Source organism: Camelus ferus, chromosome 28 (genome assembly GCF_009834535.1).
Source record: "Camelus ferus isolate YT-003-E chromosome 28, BCGSAC_Cfer_1.0, whole genome shotgun sequence".
Lineage (NCBI taxonomy): Eukaryota > Metazoa > Chordata > Mammalia > Artiodactyla > Camelidae > Camelus > Camelus ferus.
The window spans coordinates 7,779,602-7,793,472 of NC_045723.1; the positions used below are offsets into that span (position 1 = coordinate 7,779,602).

The 13,871-nt window shown below is 50.1% G+C and overlaps 2 protein-coding genes across 24 annotated transcripts in view; one reads left to right on the forward strand and one right to left on the reverse strand.

The window, feature by feature from the left end:
- The window catches only part of TRABD2A (TraB domain containing 2A), a 120,451-nt gene that overhangs the window by 53,760 nt on the left and 52,820 nt on the right, over nucleotides 1-13,871 (forward strand). The window lies entirely within an intron of this gene.
- The window catches only part of DNAH6 (dynein axonemal heavy chain 6), a 150,317-nt gene continuing 136,532 nt past the window's right edge, over nucleotides 87-13,871 (reverse strand). The window contains exons 71-77 of the mRNA XM_032469656.1: nucleotides 13,603-13,732; nucleotides 12,175-12,302; nucleotides 8,053-8,238; nucleotides 7,450-7,522; nucleotides 6,557-6,708; nucleotides 3,432-3,654; nucleotides 87-220 (exon numbers count right to left, since the gene is read on the reverse strand). Of these exons, the coding sequence (XP_032325547.1) occupies nucleotides 117-220; nucleotides 3,432-3,654; nucleotides 6,557-6,708; nucleotides 7,450-7,522; nucleotides 8,053-8,238; nucleotides 12,175-12,302; nucleotides 13,603-13,732 (996 nt within the window). The 3' untranslated portion in view covers nucleotides 87-116. The remainder of the gene's footprint in view (nucleotides 221-3,431; nucleotides 3,655-6,556; nucleotides 6,709-7,449; nucleotides 7,523-8,052; nucleotides 8,239-12,174; nucleotides 12,303-13,602; nucleotides 13,733-13,871) is intronic.

Sequence of the window (13,871 nt, forward strand, 5' to 3'; positions counted from 1 at the left end):
CCTTAAGCCATTTCAGAAGTCACACTTTTTGCTCACGTAGAATTTACGCAGGCTTTTCTTGCCTGTCAGGAAAGATCGCTGGCCAGGTCCTCTTTCCGCCCAGAGGCGGCGCCTTTTCACTCATTCAGCTGGCAGAGCAGGGCCGATCCCTTGGCAATCCAGTAATCTTTGGGCCGCTTGGAGGGTAAGAGGACGGTCACCACAAAGTTGGTTGAATGACCTAGTGAAGGACACAGAGTGAAAAGGGTCATTACTTAAAGAATAACCGCTTAATACAAAAATCACTGTACTGGAGTCAAGACACCTGGGTTCCAGAACTGAATTTGCCTCTAAAGATGAAGGGCAAACAGTCCCCTACAGATTTCAGTTTTATGCTCTACAAAGTGAAGATGCTGGAACAAACGATCCTTTAGGACCTGCCCAGACTTTGTATAACCTTATAAACCAAGTTTCAAGTTCTCCGCAGTCTGTTTCAGGGAGCGCTGGGCCAGGATTGAGGCCTGAGCTTTCCGTGCGACTCGGGGGATGCAGTCGGTAGGTCGGGCATCCATCCATCCATCCATCCCTCGTTCCCCCCAGCAGGGAGGAACTGGGGCTCCCGAGAAGACTAAGCGTAGTCACGGGTGTCCTGTCCTCAGCTCTGGGACACCTGAAGTAAGAGGTCACCCTTGCAGCTTCCTCCCTGTGGGCCTGTGTGAGGGGGTCAGGACCGGCGTGAGAAGAGGAGGGCCCTGCCCTCAGGACGGGAGTCGCTGTTTCTGGCATTCACAGCAAGGCCCGCCTGTGTGGCAGTCAGGCAGGGTGGTGGCGTCCCCAGCAGAGAATGCCTGCATCTCCCCTCCCCTTTGTGTGTCATTCCCTGCGTGGGGCCTTGGCAGGTGCTCGAGTGACATCTTACAGTAAATATGCAGTGTGTGTACGTATAGTAACCGTTAGTTTGAGGGTTCAGATAAGGTCCACAGCTCGCAGCAGTGACGTGTGTCTTAAATCTCTTTCATTTAGAGATTTAGGGACCCCCTCTGTCACTTTTGTCCCTTCCTTGTAATATGTTTGTTGAAATAACTAAGCTGTTTGTCCTGTAAAGTTTCCCAGAGTCTGAGCTTTGCTGTCAGCATCCTTGTGATTTTACACATGTTCCTCTAGGCCTGCAAGGCTGGTTAGATCTAAAGGCACGATCACGTTCAGGGTTGAGATTTTCGGTGCGAATACATCCTAGGTGGTGTGCACGTCCATCAGGAAGTCTAACTGCGTTTCCTGGCTGGGATGTCAGCAGCTGTTGATAACGATTACTTTGTGCCGTTATTTCATTAGGGTTAATAATTTTAAAATTTAGTGATGATTACGTCTATGGAATCCATCTGTGATATAATTTTTGTATGCATGTGAGAGAAGGATCTGAGTTTGGCACAACCAGCTGTCCCAGCACCGTCTGTGGAACAGTGTCTCTCTTCTGGCCGGATTTTAGCGCGGCTGCTGTCACAGGCCAAGCTCCCACGTGTGCACGGTGTGCTTCTGGGCGCTCTGTCTAGTACATTTGATGTGTCTTTTGAGTCTTGTGCCAGTGCAGCATCATTTTAATTACTACCTTTCCTTGGTTCCTCTTACTGAGAACCACAGAGCTCCTGCTGGAATTTTAGCCAATAATAAGGAGACAAAAGACTGTGAAAAAATAGGTCAAAGGTTTGAGCAGACACTTCATCAGAGAAGATATAAATAAGCACCAGAAAAGACGGTCACTGTAATGAGCCGTTAGGGAAATGCGAAGAGATTCCACTGTACTGTTATCCATCTGTCTGTATTTATCTCTCCGTCCGTCCGTCTGTCTGTCAGTTATCTACATCTACAAGTGGGAGGACTGGTCATACTAAGTGGCGGTGAGGATGTGGAGGGACGGGAGCCCTCGTACATGCTGGCGGGCATGTGAAGGTGTGGCCACTTTGGAAAAGTTTAGCAGTTTCTTAAAAAGTTAAACATGTCCCTGCCATGTGGTCCCGTCACCCCCCTCCCAGACAGTCATCCAGGATAAATAAAAGCACGTGTCCACACAAATGCCGTTGTCAGTACCGTCGTTAGTTTAAAAAATACCGCTGAGTTCTTGTTTAGATCTGTCGTGGGAGTGGGAGGTGGAGGCGTGCGGTAGGAACGTCTCTTTCAGTCTGTTCTGTGTGTTACCCTCAGAGAACATACTTTCGTTGAGTATTTTACTGATGAAAAATACCATGAGGACCTATAGTCTCCATTTAAATGAGAAATTTTTTTTTAGTTCTTTCTGCCCATATTTCTGTCATCTGGAAACTTGGCTCCACGTTATTGGTAAAGTAATTTTTACAGTCAAACTATTAAAGATTTAACTGTGTTTGTGGGTATGAAATGGAGGGTCCGTGGTGATTAATTTAGAGCCTCCGTATGTCCAGGGGTCTTTATTTTCACGCCTTCCCTGTTGAATGATAACGTGGTTGGATTTGCAGTTCTGGTTCAAAGTGTTTTTTCCCAGCCCTTTGAAGAGGTCTCTCTGTCACCTTTTATGCGCACTGTGGACAAATGTCCGATGCCAGTCTGACTATCACTTTCTGGAATTTTAGTTCCAGCATATTAATACAGTTTATCTCTTTAGCTTTGAGACTTTTCTTTATCTCTGATAATCTTTATTATCACTTTGCTATGAGCTCTCTTAAAATTGAGTATTTGTTTGTTACATAGTTTTAAAAATTACCCCCACCACTGTGTGAAATGTCTCAATCTTAGAACTCAAGTGTCTCTCCAGTTCTGGGAAATGATCAGCCGTTACCTTTTTAAAAAATATTACCATTCTTCCATTCTCTCTCCTTTCCCCTCCCAGATTGCCTACTAGATAAATGTTGGAAATGTTGGCTTTCTCCATAGTGTCCTGTCACTTTAAGAAAAACTGCGTTGTGCTGTATTTTGAGGGATTTTCTCGGTGCATTCTCTTGGCTCACCCTCTAGCTGTCTGCTCTCAATTCTTCAGCTTCTCTGTTGACATGGCTTTCTTTCCATCTGGTTCCTTTTGTGAAGGGCTGTAGCTCAGTTTCAGGTCTACCCTGATTTCCCTTTTTGAAGCATGGCATTCCATTTGTTAGTTTATTTTTAAATCTCTTCTCTAGGATGTGTCTCAATGGATTTGGTAAGAGATACAGAGATTTTAGTGTCTACTCAGTCCATCATTTTGAAATTAGAAGTCACTGCTCAATTAACTGTTTTCTACTAATTAGACTATCAGACGCAAGCATTAGTTTTGTAGTATCAATCTACACCCAGTATTAAAACAAACAGAATTTACATCGTGTATACATTTGCATGTCATAAGTGGCCAACTGGCCCAGGATCACCTTTGCCCATTACCGCGTGGCGTTTGGACTTTGATTGTCCCTTGCATTCGGTTGTTATTTGTTCGGGTCTTAGCACATCCTCACCTGTGGTTGAGAGGGTTCCTGCCCGGGCCCCTGTTTTATAAAGTGGGGAGTGGTAGAGTGTTGGGCTTGGCTCATAATTTTGTTGAGGTTCAAAGTGGACCACAGGCAGCACTGGATTCATCTGTCCGGGCAGTGCGTCTTCTATCACCATCTCCTCATTGTCCCATCGAGAAGCATCCATGAACATGCCATGAACAAGAACGCCATCCTCAGGAGAGGGCAACTGAAAGTCACCAGAGGTGTAAAGGTGAGAAGAGGAGGAGGGGATCAGCATTGGGAGACGCCCCCTCTGTCCCCCATCCTCAGTTAATGCTAAGAACCACTCGAGGGGCTCTGTTACTGCTCACGTTTCGGGGAGGAGCCTACTGAGGCTCCGAAAGGTGAAATAACTTGCTTTTCAGTCTGTTACCACGCCTCGTACTTTAGCACCCCACCAGGCTGTGCATACAGGGTACCCCTGGGAGACCCACGGTGGGCTTCAGACTCTGATCGTGACGTTAGGATTTTCCCCTTCTCGTGGGAAGGAGATGGGCTGAGAAGGCTGAGACTTTCCTCTGTTATTTTTAGCAAGGTCTCTCAAAGATCTGGGGGTCCTTCCAGGAAGATAGGTTGCACATCTGCAAAAGTATTTGCAGAAGGCCTGTGGAAAATTTTTTCAAAGAAATTTTGCAGGAGAAAGAGAGACAGAGACCCTGCCCCTCGATGTCCTGTGATTAGATGTCACCACTAGTGTACAGTTTCTGCCAAGTTCCGGCTCCTGTGTCACCCTTCCTCAAACACTGAGTGAATCTGGCCAGTCCCAGGGCCTTCGATCTTTGGGTAATTGGAGCTTCACAGCTGCAGGCAGAGGACCCAGCACTGTGGACGTAAGTAGTGTATTTCATGGTAAATAAAAGGAGTCGCTATAAAAGCTCTTTTTGGTGGGTCTTCACTTTCTAGTGTCCTGAAACTTGCCCCGTGGGTGCAGTGGGGTGGGCGGCCCTTCCTGGTTTGGGGGCTGCTATATACATTTGTGCAGGTTTCCCTGAGTAGGGCCTGGAACCATCCTGCACCCACTTGCCAAGCCACATGTAGGAACCATCTGGACACCCACCCAGAGGGACGGCCTTTTCCTAAATGGCACAAAGGTGGCACCAGGTGCGCGGCGGCCCTGTTTGTAACAGAACTCAGGTTATCTCGCCGTCTTTGGCTGTGTCTAGCAGCCATTGGCTGGGAGGACCAGGACACAGGCTAACTGTACAATGTGCAGTCTCCACAGACGGCGGAGATTCCAGGGCATTGCATGGTTCACTGCACATGACCCCACGGAGATGTGTGCGGACTGGGGTGGCTGGAGGGACAGAGGCCCCGGTGGTCACTGGAAACTTGTGTCCATCGAGTTGTCTCGATGCCATTGTGTGGCAGACAGAGCACATGGGGCACAGAGCAGGGCCAGCACCCAGGGCGGCCTCGGCGAGGTCTGTGTGGGTGTGGGGTTCATCCTACCTCCTGCCTCCTCAGCTGTTCCTGACCCGGGCCTGCGACACCCTCCGGCTGGGAAAGGCCTCAAAATGATGAGTACGTTTCTAAATTGGTTTCCCCCTTACTTTTGCATGCTAATACTTTAGCATAAAAAATTGATACTAAAACAAATTTCCTTAAAAGAGTAAGGTCTTTCATTGTCATTTTAAGATACAGGCAATTCAGAGCATGGGGTGTTAGAGTATTTCATAGAGGAAGCCATGAATGTGGGATCAGTCTGGCCTTGGTGTGTTTCTGCTAATCAGAGCAAGGAGTGGGCCCGTCAGATCTCAGTGGGGTGGGTATGGATACAGTTACCCAGGAGCAAGTCCTGTTCCTACGAAGACCATGATATTTTAAGGAAACTTTAGTTAACAGCCACTCACCCCACCTAAGCTGACTGGCTAGTGGACACATGCTTGACAGAAGCGATCTGGGGCATATCTTTGATTTCATGGCACGCTTAGCAAATTGTATCTATAAGGCCCACTGGGGCGGACAGGTGCTTTGAAGCAGAGGCTCCTCTGCCCCATCAGTATCTCTGCACATGGAAGGTGGGCAGCTCAGACTGGCAGCAGCGGGCCCCAGGCTGGGCTGCATACGGGGGTCACCAGGGGATCTTTAAGAAATACTGATGCCTTTGCTGTTCACCTGAAACTAACGCAACACTGTAAATCAACTCTACTTCAATAAAAAAAATTAAAAAAAATTATTTAAGAAAATGATGCCTGATGTAATTGGGATGGTTGTGATGTCACTGGCTGTGGCCTGGGCATCAGGATGTTTTTAAAGCTCTACAAGTGATTCTAACCAGCTGCCGAGGTTGAGACCTTCTGGAGCAGTGGTGCTCAAACTTGAGTGGGCTGAGAACCCTGCTGGAGGGCTTTTAAAATACAGATACTCTGAATCTGCCTGGAGTAGGTCCTTGGAGTTTACATTCAGGTAAGTGTCCAAGGGACGCTGATGTTGCTGGTCTGGGGGCCGCACTTCCAGGGAGCAAACCACGTAAGCAGAGTGTGAACTGCTTTTCTCGTGCGGTCCTACTGGGGATGTAATGTGGTTTCAGTTACATGATGCGTGAAGTTAGCACGTCAGTTCTGCCAGGAGGCGGCTGAGTGAGTGAAGCCGATCGAGGCAGCCTCGGACAGTAGTTACGTATGGCGGGTGCAGTATACGCCAATCACGTGGTCTCTGCAGGTTCGTCTGCACCGCACTGCGGCTCTGCGTTGGGTGGCATGGGCCCCGTTTTGCAGACGAGAACACTGAGGTGCAGACGTGTTAGTAGTTGCTCTAGCACACAGAGCTGGGGAGGGGAAAAGCTGGGATCCACTCAGGCCTGCCTGATTCTGAAAGTTTTTACCCTCTCGCTGTATTGCCTCCGCAAGAATGAGAGAGTTACTGCGGGCATCCAGGGAAGCAAAGCGGCACTGCTGTGAAGTGAATTTCCAGGGGTCAGGCTAGTTGAGGCAGGTCCCATCTGTCACTGCTGATTGGGGAGCCCGTCCTGGGGGTGTGAGTCCCATCCCGCCCCTCCCCGGCTCCTGCACGGTGGGGAAGACTGCCCGAGATGCTGAATGGCAGTGGGACAGAAGCTGCTTCTCTGTGCCAGCCGTTGGGGGCAGTACCTCCGTGTCCATTGGCAGTTCTTGTCCAAACTGCACTGTCTTGGCAGCTTCTATAACCACGGCTTCGTCGCGATAGGCAGGGATCATGTTGTACTTGAAACTCAGCTCATCTATAGGCAAGTTGTACTTCCGAGCGTGGTTCTGAAGGGTTCCTGCAGGAAAACCAGAACGCTGCTGCCCCGACTTGCCTCATCCAGGCTGCTCTAGTGTTACAGCCCTGCCTCTCCATCCAGAAGACCCACCGTCAACATCTTACTCTGAATGGGTTGGGGGGGGGCGGTGGGGCCAGGGTATGTGTGAATTTTGGTCCTACCTGGGAAGAGAGGGAAGGCCCAGTGGGAGGTGCACCTCTCTGCCAGTGAGGGGGCTTCAGAGCACAGGCTCCCCAACTTTAGCATCTTGCTTGGCTTGTCTTTCTTGTGTGGGCTGTTTATTAGGGACTCAGGATGAGATAGATGAAGGACTGACCTAATTAGCATCTGTTAGCCCAGGGCCCCTGGCCCCCTCTGGGGCTCCCTCGCCAGAATCCCTGAGGGCCACCGGAGGGGCATCAGGAGTCATTTTTAGAGGGAAGGAGGCTGCTCAGAGTTGGGGCCAGAGCAGGCGGAGAGCGGGTGGTGCCCTGGATCTCGGGCCCCCCGGGGAGTCGGGGCGTGCCGTGCGCGCTCACAGGGCTTGCCCTCAGAGCCTGGAGGGGGCTGGGGGAACCCTGGCTATTTCTGCCATGCTTCACCCTGGCAAGCGAGGAAGAGCAGGGCCTGACAGGACTGCCCTGTAATCAGTGACCCCATGCTAAGCCATTAGCAGCCATGCCGTTTTCCCAGGTCCTAGAAGCCCAGAGTGTCACAAATGCTGTCTTTCCTAGGGGCTTTTTCTCGGGAACGCACTGGTACCTGTTAGAAATCCTTGAGGGAAGAAGAAACCGGAGATCCAGAAGGACTTAGGCTGACCTCTTTTGAGCCACAACTAAAGGAGAAACATTACACCATAATGTACCTTTTTTTTCTGAGCTAGAGTTTGTCATTTATATCAAAGGCGTATTTTGGAGAGCCTCTCGGGAGGCAGAATCTAAACTAGCTCTGAGCTGGTCACCAGCCCCATTCTTACCCTCTGCCCTGTCCCCGCCTTCCTCAGCCACCAGGCTGACCATAAAGCAGAACCTGGTCATTACAGGGGTTAGAGCGCGGGAGCCAGCAGCAAGGTCACACCTGGCTGTCTGGACCCATGTCACGCTGGTTCTGTACCTCCCGCTGGGGCCCCATGAACTAGATCTGAAACTCCAAAGACGGCCCGGAATTAAAGTGGAATATGGGGTAAGGGCCCAGGGCAAACTACACTGTAATCAGCATAAGACTTTCAAAGGGATGCTGTTCTGGAAGTTTCTGTCTCTTTGGGTTCAGACCATCCCTCCGTGGTTGTATGTCAGTTGGCTAGGGCTTCCTGAGGATGCTCGGGCCACCCAGAACATCAGACCCCAAAGACGTGACTTTTCTTACGTCCATAGACGCAGTCCTCAGAATGAGGTCTTTGACCCACGATCCGAGTGGCTTCAGGGAAGGGTAGGCTGTGCTGGACCACAGAGAGGGAACTTGGTTGTTGAGGAAACTGTTATACACCTTTTCCATTTCTTCAGACATCACCACAAACCCCGCGATGGCTTTGCTGAGCGTATCTAGAGACGTCTGAAAGGAAAAAAGAGGACTGGTGTCCCTCACAGATGTGATTACCGAGTGGGGGTGACACTTGTTCGGGGCGGCAAGTGTCGCTTTGGGCTGAGGGGCCTGCTTGCTGGCTTCCGTCCTCTGCACGCCACCTGCTGGGCCAGACCCTCCAGTCTTTTCATGCTTTTTTTTTTTTTTTTCCAACACTTGACCACAAGGGTGTAAGGCCTGGGAGGAGGGGTGGTTCAGGCAGTTAATAGCAGGACCCAGTGCAGTGGAAAGAAGAGAAGGTGGAAAAATGTCCTCCAAACATTTCAAGAAATGCCACTGTGCAGCTCTCCTCCAGGCCGAAGGAAGAATGGGCCTGATGGTTAGCGATTTGGGAACCATGGAAGGCAGGGGTGAGGGCGTGGGGACTACCTCACGCCATCAGCCAGCTCTGCTCAGGATGTGCCGCGGCCCCAGGAGTTACAGCGGGAAGGAGAGGTTCTTAGATGACACCAGTCTTTCAGCTGACATCAGAGAGCTTCCTTGTGCTGGAAGCACTTTCTTAAGACACGCCCGTATCCTCCCCTCATCTCAACAAAAGACAGAGGCTGGCAGTGGTCCTGGGAGATACTGGACCAGCGAGATACTGGACCAGCAGCCACGGGAAGCACAGGGTGATGTTTGCCGCCCGGCTGACCGTGAAGGCAGGGCATAGAGATTTGCGCGGCTCTCCTGGGTTCCAGTTTTGTGAGAACTACTGCCAAACCATATTGGGACAATATTATAGGAAGATATCAGAGACCAAGTTTATGTTGATTGAAAAAAAAAAGTCCCAGGTGCAGCCACTGTGGAAAACAGTATGGAGATTCCTCAAAAGACTAGGAACAGACTTACCATATGACCCAGGAATCCCGCTCCTGGGCATATATCCAAAAAGAACCCTACTTCAGGGTGACACCTGCACCCCAATGTTCACAGCAGCACTGTTTACAACAGCCAAGACATGGAAACAGCCTAAATGTCCATCAGCAGATAACTGGATAAAGAAGATGTGGTATATTTATACAATGGAATACTATGGAGCCATAAAAACCGACAACATAACGCCATTTGCAGCAACATGGATGCTCCTGGAGATGTCATTCTAAGTGAAGTAAGCCGGAAAGAGAAAGAAAAATACCATATGAGATCGCTCATATGTGGAATCAAAAAAAAGAAAACAACATAAATACAAAACAGAAACAAACTCATAGAATACAAACTTGTGGTTGCCAAGGGGGAGGGGAGTGGGAAGGGACAGACTGGGATTTCAAAATTTGTAGATACTGACAGGCATATACAGAATAGATAAGATTATACTGTATAGCACAGGGAAATATATACAAGATCTGTGGTAGCTCACAGAGAAAAAAATGTGACCATGAATACATGTATGTTCATGTATAACTGAAAAATCGTGCTCTTCACTGGAATTTGGCACAGCATTGTAAACTGACTATAACTCAATAAACAAATGTAAAAAAAGTGCCAGGACCACGGGTAAATAGTTCTCGAGACAGGATGAAACAGGGCTAGTCACGCTTCTGTTCCTTCGTGGGGCTGGCCCCCTGTCCCCACCTCTTTTCACAAGAGGCAGTGGTAGGAAAGAGGAGTTTTAATTCGATTCGCCCTTAGGAGCTGAGGGACCATTTGCAGCAGAGCTCAGGAAAGAGGCTCCCAGCCGGAGCCAGAACAGCAGTCGACCTTAGATGCTAAAAAGTGGAGAAAGGCAGCAGAAGCCTTGTCTGAAATGCGGGGAGGATGCACGTCAGAGACGGGGAGACCAGGCCGCCAGGGCCTCCGAGGGCTGCTAAACGCACACAGAGGAGCGGCCACCACGCGCACGCCTTCAGCGGAGCCCGCCCTGCCTCCCAGCTCTGGACCCATCTGGAGGAGGGGGAGCTCAGCACGACGGCGTCCCTGCGGCCCCCGGGTGAGGTGGGGCTGAGGCGGGGCAGAGCCGGTGCGGGGCAGGCCCGGGGGAGGGCCCTGCCGAGGTTCCCGGGGGCCTCGCCGCCTGCTGCTCCCCCCGCTCCGCGCCCTTCTGCTTCCTTCGGGGGGATTCTTCCGTTAGTGGTGGACATTACTGTTTGACCAGAAGAAGTGACCCATTCGTTCACCTGCACATTCAGATCTTCCTGGAAGATTTAGTGTGTGTCGGGCCCAGGGGAACCAGAGATGGTTAATGCGCTAGTTCCCTTCTCTTCAAGTTCACTGCCTACTGGGGGAGCCAGACTCATGGACGAGTAATCACAAAGCAGGGTGGTACGTTGTACACACATACAGTGACGGACGCAGACCCCTGAAGGGTGGAGCCCTGAGAAGGGGCTCCTGTCATCTGGTGGTGGAGGGCAGGGCTGGTGTTCTGGGAAGACTTTGGTGAGGAATTGACACTTGACTTGTCCATCTTTAAGTGGGGGAAAGGCCATGATGTGGAAGAGGCAAGAGCTGAGCAGCATCCGTCTCCTCTTTGAACAACAGTACCCTCTTAGTTTCAGCTGGGCACAGAGCATCTAACACAGCGACCGCATTTCCCAGCCACCCCTGCAGCTGGGATGTTGCCCTGTGACCAAGTTTTGGCTAATGGGACACAAGAAAAAAAAAATGGATGCAACTTCTGGATCACATTTTTTTTGGAAACTGCTCTCCCTTGGCCCTCCCTTTCCCCTGTCCCAGTGGGTGGTAAAAGGGGACAGTTGGAACAGCCACCTTAGTCCCGGAAGTGGAAGCTACCCACTGAGGCTGGGAGAGCCAGCCCTCCGGCTGGGTTCCTGGATGAGCTCACAGAGCAGGACTAACCACTGCCCTAGACACGGCTAGATGCGGCTTCCCTCTGGGCTGTTCGATGAGAGAGAAGTGGATTTGTCTTATTTTGGCCACTGTATTTGGGGGACCTTTATCACAGCAGTGTGATCTATACCGACTCATTCGGTGCAGAAGGTGATAAGCCCTGTGCTGGCTACCTGGCCTGCTGACAGGGGCATTTACCTAACTAAATGCCACAGTCCCAAGGTGAGGACTTCACATACTCAGCAGACCCAGGGCCCCGCTGCCCCACCAGCCTGGGTACTGCCAGCCAGCCGGGACACTCGGAGACTGCTTTCCTAATGGGGGGCAGATGGTCCTTGACTTTGAAGGACCTACCCCAGCTGTCCTCCCTCGTCTTACCACTGAGCCTTGTTTCTTTGCAGGGTATTTGGTTCCCTGCTTGGCAGTAAGATTTTCCCTGTTAATGCTTAATATTTGGGCTCTAATAGTTTCCCTTATCAAAGCTATGCATGGAGAAACCAGGAAGTCGCTTAGCTACCGTTAGAAAGTCAGGGCCACCCAGAAAGTATTCCTGAGCATAAGGCAAAGGTCCAAACAGTTGTTCTCAAATTTGAGTTGCAGTGAAATCATCTGGGGGAGCTTATTTAAAACTCTCATTCCCGGGGATTCCTCAAGGAATGCTAACTCAGTGGGTCTGGAGTGGAGTCAGGGAGTCCACATTCGGACACGCAGCAGAGTGGATCCTAACGCAGCTGTTCTGTGACCCGCACTGTGAGAAACTCAGGTTTTCAGGATCTTCATAAAGACTGTTATTAAATGCAAGCCAGACACCAGGAACAAGCATGGAACCTCTCTTAACTGCGTGCTTAGGTCCCTGGTCAAATTTCTAGGGAGTCAGTGGTAATTTCTGAGGGTGCAGGTCAGGGTTATGAGGGGACTGGGGATCTGTTGTGTGCCGTGTTCACCACTACGCCATGACTGGAGAGGGGAGTCCAGACCAGTCAGAGGAGGGTGAATTCCGCTTGAGACAAGCTGGGCTTGAAGAGCTGTCAGCACAGCCAGGTGGGGATGTTGGAGGGGTGGCAGTGGAAAAAGGCACATTGTTATGTGATCTCTAAGGCTCTGCCAGCCAGCAGCAGTGGGGGCAGCGACCGCTCATACGCGTATCAGCTTCAGCAGGCTGTTGAACCGGTCCACTTCTTGTCCAAGGACAGTGGTCAGGGAGTTGAGGCGTCCTTGAGGATCCTTGATGAAAAGGCTCTCGGACGCACTCTCCATTTCCAGGGTTTCTGAAACACACACGGCTGATTCGTCAGATCAGTCATCACTGACTTCTGGCCTCATAACATCGCTGCTGGAACGCACTTATCTTAACTTTCCTGAAAGCCACCTTCTCCTGTCTCTGGGCCTGGGCTGAATGGGGGTCAGGCCGTGCAGACTTCAGTGGCCCGTGCTCGCAGGACAGGCAGCGACCTGGTCGACGAGGGATGTCCCTGAGACCAGAGGTGCCCGGGACCCTAAGTCTTCTCCGCCTCTTGTGTATGCGAGGTCCGCAAGCCGCACTCTCCCCTCACACCTGCACTGCGTCTAGGATAGTGGGGTTGGACTTTTCTGGACTTCGCCCCGTGAACGTCTTTATCTGGCTGTTTATCTTTATCCTTTGTTATACCCTTTAAAATAAGCTGGTGAATGTAATTAACTGTTTCCCCGATTTCTGTGAGTTCTAGACAATGACTGAACCCACAAAGGGGGCTGTGGGAATCCTCGGTTTATAGCTGGTTGGTCAGAAGGTCCGGTTACAACCTGGGACTTGTAACTGGCATCCGAAGTGGGGGCAGCCTTGTGCGACCTAACCCGTGGGGTCTGTGCCAACTCTGGGTCGTCAGTGTCATCATTCAATTGTTTAACAGCCAGTTGGTGTCCAGGGAGTTGGAGAATTGCTTAGTGGGAGGGAAAAACCCATTTATTCGGTGTCAGTATTGTGAGGAGAGAGAGGAACACAGTTCATTATTTCACTCAGTTTTTTTCCCCTACCTTAGCTTCTTTTCCTATAATGACATCTCTTCCAACCATGAATGACAGATTAAGAAATCTAAGTACACAGTCACTCTAGGAAAAGTACGAAAGTGGATCTCTGTGGTTATTCAGGAAGATTCCTTAACTCACCAGAAAACAGGGTGAAATAATTTAGCCACTTCCCTTGAACGGAGGGAAAAAAGTGAAGTGGCTTCTAGGGCAGGGCTGTCCAACAGAACGTTTTACTGTTGGAATTGTTCTCTATCTGTGTTGTTCCATGTGGCAGCACTTGAAGGGCAGCTCATGCAACTGAGGACATGAATTTTAAATTTAATTTAATTTAAATTTAAGTTTAAGCAGCCACATGTGGCTGGTGGCTACTGTCTTGGACAGCTCAGGTCTAGGGACATTAGGAAGCTCCAGAAAATGTCTGGTTAAAGTTTCATTGGGCTGGAAACTAACTTGCCCCTAGTGCTTCTGGAAGTGGAGATCTGGACACCTGCTTCTCACTCAGCTCTCTGAGTTTATTCCTCAAAGTCCCTCGATACACAGAGGCCAGCAGTTATTTACTACCTGGAACTCTGGTCTGGACAGAAGCAACGAGTTCTTGGACAATTTCATCATTGCTCTTTCCTGCTCCACCAGAAGATGACCGTGGCTGAACCTCCAGTATGGTGTTGATTAAAGTGCTGGTCTCTTTGTACTGTAATGGCGAGAAGAGACAGAACAGTGAAGACCCTAGTTCTCAAAAATAATTTTGCAGCACACATAGCTTATTACAGAAATAATGGCAGTGGCCAAAAACAAGGAAATTTTATTTTTTATACTGAAGACAGAGTTGG